Source organism: Aotus nancymaae, unplaced genomic scaffold (genome assembly GCF_030222135.1).
Source record: "Aotus nancymaae isolate 86718 unplaced genomic scaffold, 86718_ANA_hifiasm-v0.15.2.pri h1tg000020l, whole genome shotgun sequence".
NCBI classification, from domain to species: Eukaryota; Metazoa; Chordata; class Mammalia; order Primates; family Aotidae; genus Aotus; species Aotus nancymaae.
In genome coordinates, this window is record NW_026988432.1 from 67,479,023 (window position 1) to 67,495,971 (window position 16,949).

Here is a 16,949-nt window from a genome sequence, read left to right on the forward strand (position 1 = left end):
CAGTGGCATGATCTCAGCTCACTGCAACCTCCACCTCCCAGGTTCAAGCAATTTTCCTGTCTCGGCCTCCCCAGTAGCTGGGATTACAGGCGCCTGCCAACACATTCAACTAATTTTTTGTATTTTTAGTAAAGACAGGGTTTCACCATGTTGGCCAGGCTGGTTTCAAACTCCTGACCTCAAGTGATCCGCCTGCCTCAGCTTCCCAAAGTGCTAGGATTACAGGTGTGAGCCACTACACTCGGCCTTTTGTTTCGTTTTCTTTTTTTTTTTCTTTGGAGACAGAGTCTTGATCTTTCACACAGGCTAGAGTGCAATGGCTCAATCTCGGCTCACTGTAACCTCCGCCATAAGGGTTCAAGGGATTCTCCTGCCTCAGCCTCCCGAGTAGCTGGGATTACAGGTATGCATCACCACGCCCAGCTAATTTTGTAATTTTAGTGGAGACGGAGTTTTGCCACGTTGGTCAGGCTGGTCTCGAACTCCTGACCTGATGTGATCTGCCCAACTTGGCCTCCCAAAGTGCTGCACAGGTATGAGCAACCATGACTGGCTGATGAGGCAAATTATTAAGAAAACATTCTACATGCTCTATTATAAGGTACTGGGAGGCGTTTAAGTTACCCATATGATAAATATAGTAAACTCCTTCAAAACCAGGGTGGCCAACATGGTAAAACCCTGTCTCTACTAAAAATACAAAAATTAGCCAGGCATGGTGGTGGGCACCTATAATCCCAGCTACTTGGGAGGCTGAGACAGGAGAATTGCTTAAACCTGGGAGACAGAGGTTGCAGTGAGCCAAGATTGATTCACTGCACTTCAGCCTGGGCAACAAAGAACAAAACTCCATCTCAAAAAAAGAAAGAAAGAAAGAAAAAAGAATAATTATAAAATGTTTATTCCCAGATAATTTGAGTTACTGTGAAATCCTTTTCCAGACTATCATTTGTCTTCAGATACAGTAAAAACTATATAAAGGAACACTACTTGCATAAATTATGTATCCTATGGTCAAATCATGTCCCCTGACATAGACATCTATGACTGTAACCCAGAAAGGCCATTTTAGCAATAAATGCTATCTGGGTCAGGGTGGGGGAAGGATGACTGAATTTCAAATGCGCCAAGTAACTGTCATAATGTCCTAGTAAATGTCTGATACACAAAATCTAAGTGGAGAGTATCTACTTATCACACTACAATTATCACTCTGCCAAAACCTCTATTAAAATTGACACTTGGAAGTAGCAACACACGTACAGACACAATTTCCTCTGAGGACACAAAAACTGACTTCCACATCATGTATCAGCCATGGGAAACCAGGTGTGTTTGGGGTTTTTAATCCAAAAAGATAGAAAGTAGAATGCAAGCCTTCCTAACCGTTCCGCTTAGTCTGCTGACCAAGGAGAAAATGATGTTGTTACCAGCAGTTACTGGAGTTTATTCTTCCAGTCCTCTTAGACAATACATTTCATCATTTTAACTTCTTGTCATACAATTCAATTTGCAAACCCATAAAGCATAATATCAGACAGAGCCATATGCTAAAAGAGCAGATTCAATAATTGCCTTGTTATTTCTACAACATATTCCAAGATTTAATTAGTTTGGTATCAAATAGTATTTCCTGGTCACATAAAGGAGCCTCACTTAAAAAAAAAAAAGCCTCATTTATGCAGCTAAAGTTGTGCACCCATGCAAATATTTTCAGGTGTGCACAACTACTACTTTTTTCTTCTTTCAGGTTAGATTTTTTTAGTTACTTTTGAAATTAAGGGCTACCCATTGTCAATTAAGAGGCAATAGAGAGCCAGACACCATGGCTCATGCCTGTCATCCCAGCACATTGGGAGGCCAAGGCAGGTGGATCACCTGAGGTCAGGCGTTCAAGACCAGCCTGGCCAACATGGTGAAACCCCAACTCTACTAAGAATACAAAAATTAGCTGGTCATGGTGGCAGGTGCCTACAATCCCAGCTACTCAGGAGTCTGAGACAGGAGAATCACTTGAACCAGGGAGGTGGAGGTTGCAATTAGCTGAGATCACACCACTGCACTCCAGCATGGACAACAGAGCATGACTCCATCCCCCCGACCACCACCAATAAATTAAAAAAAAAAAAAAAAAAAAAAAAAAGAGGCAATACACAACTAATTGTCAACTAAATGAGTCAGAGGGTGGGATCAATTATGGGTAGTGGGCTGATTTAGCTAAAGACAAAAAAAATTTTTTTTAATGTTACACTCTGCATAAAGCAGCAAACCCCATGTACTGCCTTTAGGAGTTTGTTTTAGGATGCTCAGAAAACATTAAAAATTTATATAGTCCTGTTGAGGTCAAAAACTGTACCTAACCAGAATGAAGTCCAAGTTACTAACTCTGATGCATTTTTTGGCTTGTCTCAAGATCTCTGAGTCCCCTAAATCAGATTTAACTTCCCAGGAGGTTCAACTATATAGAACAATTCTTGGATCATTTTAAGTAATTTGGAATCAGACTACTTCGCAAGTTTCTACAGCACAGACCCTGTTGTCACCTAACCTAAGAGGATGAAGGTTCATGGACTGCATTTATGCTTTTGCCCAGGTTATATCTAACAAGACTACATCCCTTGGCTACGAAATGCCAAGAACTGAAGTAGCTGCAGTTCAGAGGCATATAAGGGCCAGGCGCAGTGGCTGATACCTGTAATCTCAGCACTTTGGGAGCCTGAGGCAGGCGGATCATGAGGTCAGAAGTTCAAGACCAACCTAGCCAACATGGTGAAACCTCGCCTCAACTAAAAATACAAAAATTAGCCAGGCATGGTGGTGCACGCCTATAATACTAGCTACTCAGGAGGCTGAGGCAGGAGAATTGCTTGAACGCAGGAGGCAGAGGTTGCAGTGAGCTAACATCGCAGCACTGCATTCCAGCCTGAGCAACAAAGTGAGACTCAATCTCAAAAAAAAAAAAAGGGGCATGTAAGGAGATACAAAGCTATCTCATTGTTCCAAATGAGGCACTAAATTAACGATCAGCATTATGTAGGTACCTTATACTGCAGATATAGGCTGAATAAAGAAAAGACAAATATATGAAAAGTAAAGAGATGAGTGGTTCTGCAACTTTTTGGCTATGTCAGCTTGGGCAAATTACTTAAACTCTCTATACTTAGCTCTCATCTCTAAAATGCAAATAATAGGGTCTATACTTCATAGATTTGTTGTGATGATTAATGTCTATAACAGTACTTAGCATATAGTAAGCTGTAAAATATTTCTTAAAGATGCATGTGAGAATGAAACACAGAATAGGTACTTATGCCCAGTATATATGAACTTTATTTCTAAAATGTGAACGTGTCTTTTTGATAGTTTCCCTCACTAAAGCTTAAATGATTCTATGGTACAATTTTTACAAACTAGTTCTATCAAGAATAAAGTAATAATAGAAGTTCATTTGACTTTATATAATACTTAAACCTATTCCACTTAAAATACAGTTAATCCACCAAGGGAATAGGATTGTTCTAGTTATTCATTTAACCTTCTTTCCTGCTAAAGAGAAAGGGCCTCTGAGTGCTACATAATTAGTGGTGGTTAATAGAAGACAAGAATGTGATAAAATTTGGAAAGTTGAAAAACAATGTAAAAGCCTCAGTTAAAATACATGGAAATTCAAATCAGTTCTGTTTTAGTATTTTCAAATATTTAGCAATTTTCTTCCACAAAACTATTTAAACAATGGCAGTAAGGAAAGTAAGATTATAATCCACAAAACTATTTAAACAATGACAGTAGGAAAAATTTGTAAAATTGGAAAAAACGCTACTGTTAAATCTAGATCTGAACTGCTTCCTTGACAGGCAAGTGCCCACAAGTAAAGGTTAGTCATTCATTTATAAATTAGTAGTCTAAGCTGTGAGCCACTACAGGGAAGGGAAAAATGTGGGACATGCTGTTTAAATTACATGTCCTTATCAAAACTGTAAGGACAACATACAGATCAGTGGCTGCCAGGGGCTGGGAGGAGGGGCAGGGCTAACTACAAAGTGGCATGGGGGAAGTTAGGGAAGTGACAAAACTTGATTGTGGAGATAGTTAACAACAAAATATGTTTGTCAAAACTCAAAGAACTAAATACAAAGGGGTAAGTTTTGCCGTACATAAATTATACCTTTAAAAAACAGAAAAAGTTATAGAGACAAATTAAATTGCCTATTAATGTAAAAAAATTTGCATATCATTTAAAACAAATCATATGACAGATTTCCCTTCATGAGTTTGAATGCTGAAAAGTAGTATAATCAACTACATTGAAACATTTTTCAAACACTAAGAAATAGGTAAAATACTTGATTTTAAGAAACATTAGCTTATCTTGAGGTAAAGGACCACAAAAAAGTTAAACAATGCTTCAAGGCTTAGCTTTTAAAAAAAAAAGAAAAAAAAAGTTAATCAAATGCCTATATGTGATCTCACTGCTTTCTCAGAACTCATGATTTTAGTTTAATTTTTATGAATACAGTAAAAATACTAAAAAGAGTTGTAAGTAAAACTATGAAATCATAACATGATTTTTATGTACTACAAAAACTATTAAAAAACAGTGAACAACTAATGTTCTCTATTTCAATTATATGACTTGATGAGGGTCCTAAAACTCCATAAAGATACTTTGTTTTCCCTGGGAGTCTATAAGCCTTGCTTAAAAAGGACTTCCTTCTTGCTCCCAGAAAACCTTACACTTCCCAACCGTGAATGACACATAATATGATGCACATATTAAGCTAGGCTTGATGCTAAATAAATTGTAAATAATTTTTGCAGCCGGACACCTGTGGCTCATGCCTGTAATCCCAGCACTTTGGAGGCTGAGGCAGGCGGATCACCTGAGGTCAGGAGTTCAAGACCAGCCTGGCCAACACGGCAAAACCCCATCTATACTAAAAATACAAAAGTTAGCCGGGCATGGTGGCTAAAGCCTGTAATCCCAGCTACTCGGGGAGCTAAGGCAGGAGAATCCATTGAACCCAGGAGGTGGAGGTTGTAGTGAACCAAGATCATGCAACTGCACTCCAGCCTGGGCAACAGAGGGAGACTCTGTCTCAAAAAAAAATAATTTTTGCAACCATCACCCTCAATGGAGAATCTGAGACAGAGAAGTGAGAAGGAAAGGGAGGCACCACAAGCTGAGCCTGGGCACAAAGGTCACCTGACAAAGCCTCTCTGAATTCAGAAAGGCTGAACAGACTGCCCCAGAATACCAGTCAGCCTCATCCTTGAGGCAGCTACTACACAGCTCTTAGCCTGGACTTAATACTGGCAAGAGTTCAATGAGGGGTTTACACAGGGAATGGGGACCCCTCTTTGCTCAACAGAAAAATAATTCAAAAGCCAAGAGAGGCTCTAGCAATCCCCTTTGTGATCCAGGGTAACCTCAGACTCAGAAATCAGCCTGCCTCTTTGCTGACAAAAAGAGGCTTAAACTCACATGGAAAGCATGCCTGGGCTTCCTACTGCCTACCCCAGGACTCTGGTTTCCTCCCACCTCCTGATTCTGTTTCTCAGGAAGAAGTACCTCTGCCATTTGTGCTCCCATACCACAGCTCTCAAACCTTTAAATTTTGGTTTTAGAACCTCTTTACACACTAAAAAATTAGACGAGCCCAAAAAGCTTTTGTTTATATGGGCTATAATCTATCAACATTTACTATATTACAAATTAAAACCAATAAATGTTTAAAATATGTATTAATTCACTTAAGTCCATTAAATGTTAATAACATCTTATAAAGGAAAAAAAACTACATTAAAAAAAGTGAGGCCAGGCGAAGTGGCTCACACCTGTAATCCCAGCACTTTGGGAGGCCGAGGAGGGCAGATCACGAGGTCAGGAGTTTGAGACCAGCCTGGCCAACATGGTGAAACCCCATCTCTACTAAAAATACAAAAATTAGCGGGGCGTAGTAGCATTGGCCTGTAATCCCAGCTACTCGAGAGGCTGAGACAAGAGAACTGGTTGAACCTGGGAGGACGAGGTTGCAGTGCACCGAGATTACGCCACTGCACTCCAGCCTGGGCAACAGAGCGAGACTCCATTTCAGAAAATAAAAAGTGAGAAGGGTGAAACTGTTTTACATTTTACAAAACCCTTTAATGTCAGGCCCAATGAAAGACAGTCTCTGTGCCTCACACCCGTAATCCCAACACTTTGGGAGGCCAAGGCATATGGACTGTTTGAGCTCAGGAGTTGGAGGCCAGCCTGGGCAACAAGGCAAACCCCATCTCTATAAAAAAACAAAAATTAAAATTAAAAAAATAGCCACGCATGGTGGCATGCACCTGTAGCCCTAGCTACTCAAGGGGCTGAGGTGGGAGGATGACTTGAACCCAGGAAGTTGTGGCTACAGTGGGCCGTTATCATGCCATTGCACTTGAGCCTGAGTGACAGAGCAAGACCCTGCCTCCAAAAAAAAAAGGCTGGATTTCATCTGCTTCTGCAGTCATTCTGACAAGTCTTCCTCACGCCTCCAAAACAGCTTCCAAAAACTCCATGGTACGCTCTTAAGAAAATGAAAGCATAAAGGCCATGGTGAAACCCCATCTCTACTAAAAATACAAAATCTAGTCTGGCATGGTGACAGGTACCTGTAGTCCCAGCTATTCTGGTGGCTAAGGCAGGAGAATCACTTGAATCTGGGAGGCGGAGGTTGCAGTGAGTCAAGATTGTGCCACTGCACTCCAGCCTGGGAGACAGAGAAAGGCTCTGTCTCAGAAAAAAAAAAAAAAAAAGAAAATACAAAAATGAATGCAAAAAGGGATAAGTTATTTTCGTTTCTCTATTATACAATACAATTCCTTAGGAAGCCTGCATTTCATTTAAAACAACAGTTACAATTTACTAAAACCTACATCAATATGTAGATGCATTATAAAATTTGAAATACAACTTCTTAAATCCTTTATTCAGGCATTGCCATCAACAAAATACCTAACACCCCCAATCCAAGGATGATGAAACTCCTACTGAAAAGAACACCACACATATATGCTGCCCTTGTATTTCAGTATTATGCTTGAAATCCCTGCAACAAACACACAGAAACCCCTTAAATTTCACAATCAGAAATTTGAATAAAATTAGATTATGAAAAAATAATAAACCTACTTGTATAAATAAAAAGCACTGAATTTATTACTAATCTTACTAAAACAGTTTCCAAGTCCCTAATTTTTCCTAAATTAAGGAAGCTCCAATGGAGTCTAACACATTTAAATGCTATATTTATTATGTGACACACTGTACTGAATTATGAAAAAAAAAAACTGAAATTACTAAGGGCTCTGGATGTTAGCTAACTCAATTCTGCAAATAGTAATACGGTTAAATTTTAAAACGATAATTAAGCTATTATTTACAACACACCCTGTCATTATTAAAATATGGAGAAGGCAACTAATTTTTCTTCACATTTTACTCTTTCTAAATATAGAAAACATACACCTGCTCTCAAAACATCTTATCAGGACCAGGTATGGTGACTCACACCTATAATCCCAGCACTTTGGGAGGCCGAAGTGAGTGGATCACCTGAGGTCAGGAGTTTGAGACCAGCCTGGCCAACACGGTGAAACCCCATCTCTACTAAAAATACAAAAATTAGCTGGGCATGGTGGTGGGTGCCTGTAATCCCAGCTACTCAGGAGGCTGAGGTGAGAGAATCACTTGAACCCCAGGAGGAAGAGGTTGCAGTGAGCCAAGACTGTGCCATTGTACTATAGCCTGGGTGCCAAAAGCAAAACTCCATCTCAAAAAAAAAAAAACAGCTGGGTACGGTGGCTCACACCTGTAATCCCAGCACTTGGGGAGGCCAAGGTGGGCAGATCATAAGGTCAAAGGTTTGAGAACAGCCTGGCCAACACAGTGAAACTCCATCTCTACTAAAAAAACAAAAACTAGCCAGGCATAGTGGCACACACCTGTAGTCCCAGCTACTTGAGAGGCTGAGGCAGGAGAATTGTTTGAACCCAGGCGGCGGAGGTTACAGTGAGCCGAGACTAAACCATTGCACTCCAGTCTGGGCAACAGAGTGAGACTCCATCTCAAAAAAAAAAAAAAAACTTATCAGAAGACCAAGAACCTGTAGTGAGATAGTTCAGTCCTTAGGTTAGTCTAAACAGGATTACAGAGCTGCTTTACTAAGAAATACTTGAGTATTTCACTTACCTCTGTTTCCGTACATTGTGAATATCCCAATTTACCTGTAATAAAAATGAAAAGCATTACTTTCAAAGGATTTCAGCTTTTTAAAATCATTGATAAAAATACTTGAGCTTCTCTATGACTTTACTATGTCTATGAAAATATCTATGCAAAAAAAAAGATGCTAGAATGACCAAATATCCCTGAAGGTCCTACTTAGAGATTTAAGTTTAAATAGGGCCACTAAAAATTAACAAAGAAAAAGTGAGAAAAAAAATGCTTAATTGTAATAAGATCTAATATATATATACATATTTAATAGATATATATAAATCAATCAAATAAAAATGTTTAAAAGTCTTCCTTTCTTTTAAAAACACCTTAAAATACTTTAAAGGTATTTTAAACATACCTTAGGAAATCTTAAGACTCCTAGGCTTTTCTCCAAATATGTTTTCAGTTTAAAGAAACAGTGATCATCTCAATGAAAGGAAAAATATTTCAACTCATATTTTCTTTAATACATGATAGCTGTTTTCTTTAATATATGATGAGGCAAAACCATATAATTAATTTAGTAATTTTTCCAACAGAGACTCACTTAAAGAATAACTAGAACTGAACAATATTTGGCTGCACCAATATTAGTATTTTTCTCCATCACAGATACATAATACCAAAGAACATGAACAATTATATATTTCTGTCAATGTGGCTGACTGAAACATACTTTTTAAACAAAAACAGCTATTTTAAATAATCATTTATTAAGTAGTTTCAACAAAAAGAACGAGTAACATAATTATACTGGGTGCCAGAAAAGTGGTTTTGTTTTGAGATGGAGTCTCACTCTGTTGCCCAGCCTGGAGTGCAATGGCACGATTTTGGCTCCCTGCAATCTCCCCAACCTGGGTTCAAGCGATTCTCCCACCTCAACCTCCTGAATAGCTGGGACTACAGGCACGCACCACCACACCCAGCTAATTTTTGTATTTTTAGTAGAGATAGGGTTTTGCCATGTTGGCCAGGCTAGTCTCGAATTCCTGACCTCAAGTGATCTGCCTGCCTTGGCCTCCCAAAGTGCTGGGATTACAGGCGTGAGCCACCATGCCTAGCCAGTACTAGAAAATTTAATTTCCCTAGACTACACTTAGATTTCACTGACCTAAATTCAAATATACATTTAGCTCTATACTTTTCCCTCCACCCAAAACTATCCTCCCACTTCTTCCTCTCCCCAGCATTTACCCTCATACCTAGCCCACAGTGGTTATCCTATCAGCCTTATTTTTTTTAATGCTTAACTAGAAGTTGTACACTTTAGAATCTATTATGACAACACAAAAGAAAAATCACAAAAAATAGCTTTTGTATGCCTCCCAATTCTTAAAATAAAAAAATAAAGTTGAAAACCACAATTTCTTATTTGAAATGAGTTGGTTGAAAACACCAAAAATGAAAAAATAAAAGAAGACAACCACAACTCCTCATCTCTTAATGATTCTAATGAGAAACACTGGCTGAAATTGAGGCCAGAAAATAAGGGCCTTAGGTTCTATAAATTAAATTAAAAATTATATATAAGCAATAAAGACTATGTGAACATATATATAAAATAAGCTTACTACCTAAGGGTTATATAATAGCATTTGATAAGTATATACTGTTATTTTACTTATATATTTATTGTTATATAAAATTGTATATTCAATAATGATTTATAACATATATTTTATTTATTTATTCATATGATTGTTTGCTCAGGCCATTAATGCTTTTGGTAGTTAAGTATAATTAACTCCCATAAAACTGGCAATTAGTTTGACTCAGGAAAGTACTACTGGACAGAAAAAGCTAAGGAAAGGTACAGACTGCCTTTCTGCAAACATTTACTGAGAGTCTACTCTGCGTGGGGGGAAGAGAGAGAGGGAGGAAGAGAGGAGCACTCAGGCAAACTGTAACAGAGAGTAGCCTCTTTAAGAGTACTTGAGTTTACATCTTCAGTAGGATATATTCCGAAGATAAAGAGAATTACAAAGAATTCTATAAATTTTTGTAGTACATTTCTTGTTGATAGTATTGTTGATGAAAATTCTGAAACTATTTTAATGTATTACAGCACTGAGCAAATGAGTAAGTACACTGATATTGCTGGGAGTCATGACTTACACTGTGAGAGAAGGAATACACAAATCTAATCTGAGAAGAAAAAGAGCCCTGTGGTAGCGAACTGTAACCAGAGATATTACACAATTTCAAAACATTTCCTAGCTCTGCCCATCACAAGTAGGAGAAGCCCATGGGGAACGCCAAGCCCATTCTCCCTCAACAGAATCAGGATTCCTTGGGAAACTGGCTGACTCCAGGGCTAGGACAGGAAAATTACAAGAGAAGCCTGGAACACCTTTTAGTACAAGAAAACAATGAAGTACTTAAAAAGAATTATAGAGGGATGTCAAAAGGGAACAAGAGTCTATTAAATAAGATTTTTTTTAATGACCTGCATTATAAAACTGAAGATTCTGTAAAAGTACTAAAATTTTTCTGAGAATGCAAGAGCTCTTGGTCATTCAATTTGAACTGGTAACTCATGGTAATATGAAAAGGCTGTAAGTACAAAGTATTTGACCACCTACACAGCTCTGCCATCCAAATTCCTGCCCAAAAGCTAACTAAGGAATCTAAAAATCCCAATCATATGACATCAGAGCTTAAAAGAATCTTAGAAATGATCTTGCCCAATCCATTCATTTTATAGATGAGTAATCTGGCTGGGTGCAGTGCCTTGCGCCTGTAATCTCAGCAATTTGAGAGGCTGAGGTGGGAGGACTGTTTGAGCTCAGGAGTTTGAGACCAGCCTGGGTAACACAGTGAGACCCAGTTTCTATCAAAAATAAAAAATTAGCCAGGCATGATGGCACAAATTTATAGTCCCAGCTACTCAGGAAACTGAGGAAGAAGGATCACTTGAGTCCAGGAGGTCCAGGCTGTAGTGAGCTGTGACAGTGCCACTGCACTCCAGACTGGGTGACAGAACGAGGCCTTGCCTCAGATACCATTAATTAATTAAAAACAGATGACTAATCTAAGAGCTTGAGGAGTCAAATGTCTCACACATAATGACACAGAGTTGGAACAGAATGAAGAGCACACTCTAAGGCTCCTGATTCCTCGTGTATGTTTGGTGTGGTTTTCTTATTCTAAGTCTCTTGATATAGTTTGGTTCTATGTCCCCACCCAAATCTGTGTTCAATTGTAATTCCCAGTGTTGGAGGTGGGGCCTGGTGGGAAGTGATTAGATCATGGGGATGGTTTTAATGGTTTAGCACCATCCCCCTAGTGCTGTCCTGTGATAGCGAGTTCTCATGAGATCTGGTTGTTTCAATGTGTGTAGCACTTCCTCCTGCTCCAGTCATGCAAGAGGTGCTAGCTTCCCCCTCACCTTTCCCCAGGATTGTAAGTTTCCTGAGGCCTCCCCAGCAATGCTTCCTGTACACCCTGCAGAACAGTGAGACAATTAAACCTCTTTACTTTATAAATTATCCAGTCTCAGGTACTTCTTTATAGCAATGTAAGAACAGACTAACACACCTCCTTTCCCACTTCCAGTGGCTGTTGGGATTGAGGGGGACTGCAAGGTACCGTCCAAGCTAACTACCATTTCTACTGCTTCTGAAGAATGGGGAAATGCATTCCTCAATTTAATAATACTTTCTTTAATTGGAAACTACCAGTATAGCATCAAGGGATTTTAAACTTAACAACTTTTGAGTCTTTCTTCACCTCTATTTTACTGCACCAGACCTAAGGAATGAATCCCTCTAAACCCCACAAATCCTATGACTCCACTCAGAATTTTTTTTTTTATTTTTTGAGATGGAGTCTAGATTTGTCGCTCAGGCTAGAGTGCAAGGGCACAATCTCAGCTCACTGCAATCTCCGCCTCCCGGGTTCAAGCAATTCTCCTGCCTCAGCCTCCTGAGTAGCTGGGATTACAGGCACCTGCCACCACGCCCAGCTAATTTTTGTATTTTTAGCAGAAATGGGGTTTCATCATGTTGGCCAGGCTGGTCTCAAACTCCTAACCTCAGTGATCTGTCTGCCTCGGTCTCCCAAAGTGCTGGGATTGCAGGCATGAGCCACCATGCCTGGCCGAATTTTAGTAACCTAAGATAACCATAGCCTTACAAAGGCTTCAGATTATTAAATACAGTGAATTAGTTCTTTCAATCAAATAACAAGTCTATCAGGATGTACTTAATTAAAAGGACAGAGTAACTGTGAGGAAATAAAAGAAAATATCTGAAGTAGTATTTAAACATTAAGTTTTGAAAATACTTCAACATTATCAAAAAAGTACTTAGAAGAAGAGAAATTATTTTTATAGGAGGCCAAAACATTAGCTCAGTATTTCTCAAAAGAAATAAGCATTTTAGTAATGCTGCAGGAATCAAGGTTGTGTTTTAAACCCTTCTTTTAAACTCATTCTGAAAGATCTGATCTGCTTTTAAAGATTTACTAGGCTAGGCATGGGCCACACCTATAATCCCATCCCAGCATTTTGGGAGACCAAGGTGGACAGATCACCTGAGCTCAGGAGTTCAAGACCAGCATGGGCAGCGTGATGAAATGCCACCTCTACAAAAAAAAAAAAAAATTATCCAGATGTGGTGGCATGTGCCAACTACTTGAAAGGCTGAAGCGGGAGAATGCTTGAGTCCAGGAGGCAGGCAATGAGCTGAGATGGCGCCATTGTACTCCAGCCTGGGCAACAGAGCCAGACACTATCTTTAAAAAAAAAAAAGATTTATTAGGTGAGTCCACTTATGTCCCAGGAAACAGAAAAGCCTATGCCTTCCTATAAGTTGATAGAGAATGGCTTTAAGAAACAAACTAGTCCTGGTATAAAATGTCTATCATAAAGAATTCATAGCTAAGACAACACTGTCACCTTCAGCAGACATTCTAAATCTTAAATATTGATAATCAGATCATTTCGCAGTGGGTCTACGCAAAGAGAATGAAAATAATACTTTGAAATTAAGATAGCTACCTATCTTTAAAGTAGAAACCTCAGCATATGGCTGAATTATCATGCAGTCACATTATCACTATGATTCAAATTAGCTGAATAAGCAAAAACAAACTATACCTACCAAAAAGACAGAATCTCTGGAATTTTTAAGATAAATAGTTCTCAGAATTATTCTCCAGCTTTTTACTATGTGACCAAATTCTACACAATGTTTCAGTCCCTCTAACCATGTGAAAGTATGTTATTTTTCATGCTGAAACTGAGATATATCAATGAATATACCCTGCCCTCCTGCCAGCATACCTCTCTCACCTTCATTTGTTCAGTAAATATTTATTCAACACCTACTAAGTACTACTCATAATCACTGATGACATACTGTCACTGTAAACAAGCCAGATGCAGTTCTTGTCTCATAAGGCTTACATTTTACTGAATACAGACCAAAAAAAGCAATCAAACAAAACAGAACTACAGATAAATGGACCCAAAAGGGAGAGAAAGAAAGGAACAGAAATGACCCAATTTGGGATAGTCAGATAAGATTCCTCCAAAAGATGATATTTAAACAGAGACCTTGAAGCTGATTAGAACTAACTGCAGGGTAGGAAGAAGACCTGTACCCGAAGCAGGGGGTTGCATGTGACAGGTTCTGGAAGTGTTTGGTGGATGGGTAACAAAAACTGTGTTTAGACAGGCAGGGGACAGATCACAAAGCCTTGTAAGGATAGCATAAAAAGTTTATCTTTGATTTTAAGGAAAATGGGAAGCTACTGAAGGACACTAGGCAAGAGGGTCAGCTGGGTCCAGGTAGTTTCCAGGTCAGTCTTGCTACAATGCAAAGAATGTAGTGAAGAGAGCCAGAAGGAAAGCTCAAGACCAGCCAAGAGGCTACTATCATTGTCCTGCAGCACTACAAGGGGGTCAGCCAGACAGGGTGGGTGGCAGTAATGAGGGTGAAAAGGAGAGGGTTCATGAAATAATTTGGAAGTAGAACAGTATTTGCTAATGGATTGGCAAATGACACCCTGAGCATGCTCCATGTTTTCAATAATAATATTCTCAAACATTTGACCAAAACTGATCAAAAAGAAGCATAAGTTTAAGAACTATAATACTTTTATAAGAAAGAAGTATATTAAATAGGCTTTTGGGAAATTTTTTGTATTATTACTAGGGGAAAAAACCCATAGTTTTAAAGTTAACAGGCTGAAATTTAGCAATAAAAAAATTTCTGCAGTCTAATCATATCTGGATTTCTTTTTTTTTTTTTTGAGACTGAGTCTCACTCTGTTGCCCAGGCTGGAGTGCAGTGGCATGGTCTTGGCTTACTGCAGCCTCTGCCTTCCAGGTTCAAGTGATTCTCCTTCAGGCACCTGCCACCACACCCGGCTAATTTTTGTATTTTTAGTAGAGACGGGGGTTTCACCATGTTGGGCAGGCTGATCTTGAATTCCTGACCTCATGATCCGCCCACCTCGGCCTCCCAAAGTGCTGGGATTACAGGTGTGGCCCACCACGCCTAGCCCATACCTGAATTTCTAAAATGCAGTGGCCACGGAGGACCTGGAATCAATGAATGGAAGTTCAAAAGTTGGGACACTGAAACTATGTATTCAGTAGCTTAAACCAATTTCCCCCAACAAAATCACTTTTGCCAAGTTGCATTTTAAGGGAAGAAAAAATTATGCTTTTTTTTTTTTTTTTGAGACAGAGTCTTGCTATGTTGCGCAGGTTGGAGTGCAGTGGCCTGATCTTGGCTCACTACAACCTCCAACTCCCAGGTTCAAGTGATTTTCCTGCCTCCTGAGTAGCTGGGACTACAGGCATGAACCACTACACTCAGCTAATTTTTTGTATTTTTAGTAGAGATGGGGTTTCATCGTGTTAGCCAGGATGGTCTCGATCTCCTGACCTCATGATCTACCCGCCTCAGCTTCCCAAGGTGCTGGGATTACAGGCGTGACCCACCGTGCCCAGCCTGAATGTTATGCATTTCATACATAAGACAGTCAGGGACATGACCTCTAATATTAATATCACTCATGGAAAAAGCATTCATTCATCTATTCATTCACCAACAATATGTTTGTGTGACAGGCACTTCCCAGAACTTGCATCTTCCTTGAGATCATCTGATGGCCACCCACAGACTCTACCCCAAGCCAGGCTCTCAGACCTTCAGCCTTCAATCACCTTCACCATATATGTGACTTCTATCCTAATTCAGAAATGGAGGCTCCTACTTTATTTTTGTCATAGACTACAAATTTGCTTCCTAGATTTGTAACTAAATCCCTTACCTTAAAAAAAAAAAAACAGCATTGGATTGTTATAACCACTCACCTTCCCAGGGACTGGAGCCTCACCTTCGACCTAGTTAGTATCAATGATTAAAACCCACCACAGGCCGGGCATGGTGGCTTACACCTGTAATCCCAGCACTTTGGGAGGCTGAGGCGGGCAGACCACGAGGTCAAAAGATCAAGACCATTCTGGCTAACATGGTGAAATCCCATCTCTACTAAAAATACAAAAATTAGTTGGGCGTGGTGGTGTGCACCTGTAATCACAGCTACTCGGGAGGTTGAAGCAGGAGAATTGCTTGAACCTGGAAGGTAGAGTTTGCAGTGAGTGAGCTGAGATCACGCCACTGAACTCCTGCTTGGCGACAAAGCAAGACTCCATCTCAAAAAAAAAAAAAAAAAAAAAAAAAAACACCCCGCCACAAAATATGGATATTATCTTTATCTATTTTATGTAATTTGGCAACACTGGAAGCTTGCAGAGCAAGTAAGTTTCATCTTTAGTGCCAATTCTGAGTGACAGTGGCTGTCTAGAATGTTATCTTCAGATTTCTGATGGCAAGTACTGGATAGGAGGTGTCCAGGACTATTTAGAAATGTTCTCACTCATAAGCAGGAGTTCAACAATGAGAACACATGGACACAGGGAGGGAAAAAACACACACTAGGGCCTGTCAGGGTGCAGGGCGAGGGGAGAGAGAGCATTAGGACAGTTACCTAATACATGTGGGGTTTAAAACCTAGATGATAGGTTGATAAGTGTAGCAAACCATTATGGCACATGTATACCCATGTAACAAACGTGCACATTCTGTACATGTATCCCAGAACTTAATGTAAAATTAAAAAAAGAAAGAAATAAATGCTGCCACAGGAACAGAAGGGAACAACAGCCTGGGACCACATTTCTGACACTCCTGCGTTAGAAGACATGGACAATGAAAGTCGAAGTACTTTTTGTAAACTGGGTCGATTTGGATTAAACTTTTCCCTAGGAACAGTAGCTGAAACATTGCTTAAACTTCATGAGCTCAAAAATACACAGACACATCAGTAATTTTTCAGGAAGGTCAACATGGAGAGGAACCTCCCCAAGGCAAATCATAAACAGAGTTCTAGCAGGTGACAATCCCAAATGTTCTAGTATTCTCTATCAGTTGAAGAGTTCTTGTTTTCATGCATTTCATACACACGTCTGTATTCATTCTCTTTAGAATCTCCTGTCCCTCTGGAGCATCTGATCAAGTATGAGACAATCTAGCCAACAAGAGCCCTGCAGAGAGGCATCCCAGGAACTTCTCTCTCTCAAGCTCTAACTCCCTTTAGATATATCACAACTCTACCACACATATCCACTTACTCAAATGTGTTACTTTCCCTCCATCAAGATTTGGGAAATCTGATTTAAACTATA

At 39.5% G+C, this 16,949-nt stretch overlaps 1 protein-coding gene across 2 annotated transcripts in view; it reads right to left on the reverse strand.

The window, feature by feature from the left end:
• Positions 1 to 16,949, reverse strand: part of SPIRE1 (spire type actin nucleation factor 1) — a 224,313-nt gene that overhangs the window by 194,674 nt on the left and 12,690 nt on the right. For both annotated transcript variants that reach the window (XM_064379430.1, XM_064379429.1), the window contains exon 2: positions 8,219 to 8,253. In XM_064379430.1, the coding sequence (XP_064235500.1) occupies positions 8,219 to 8,253 (35 nt within the window). The remainder of the gene's footprint in view (positions 1 to 8,218; positions 8,254 to 16,949) is intronic.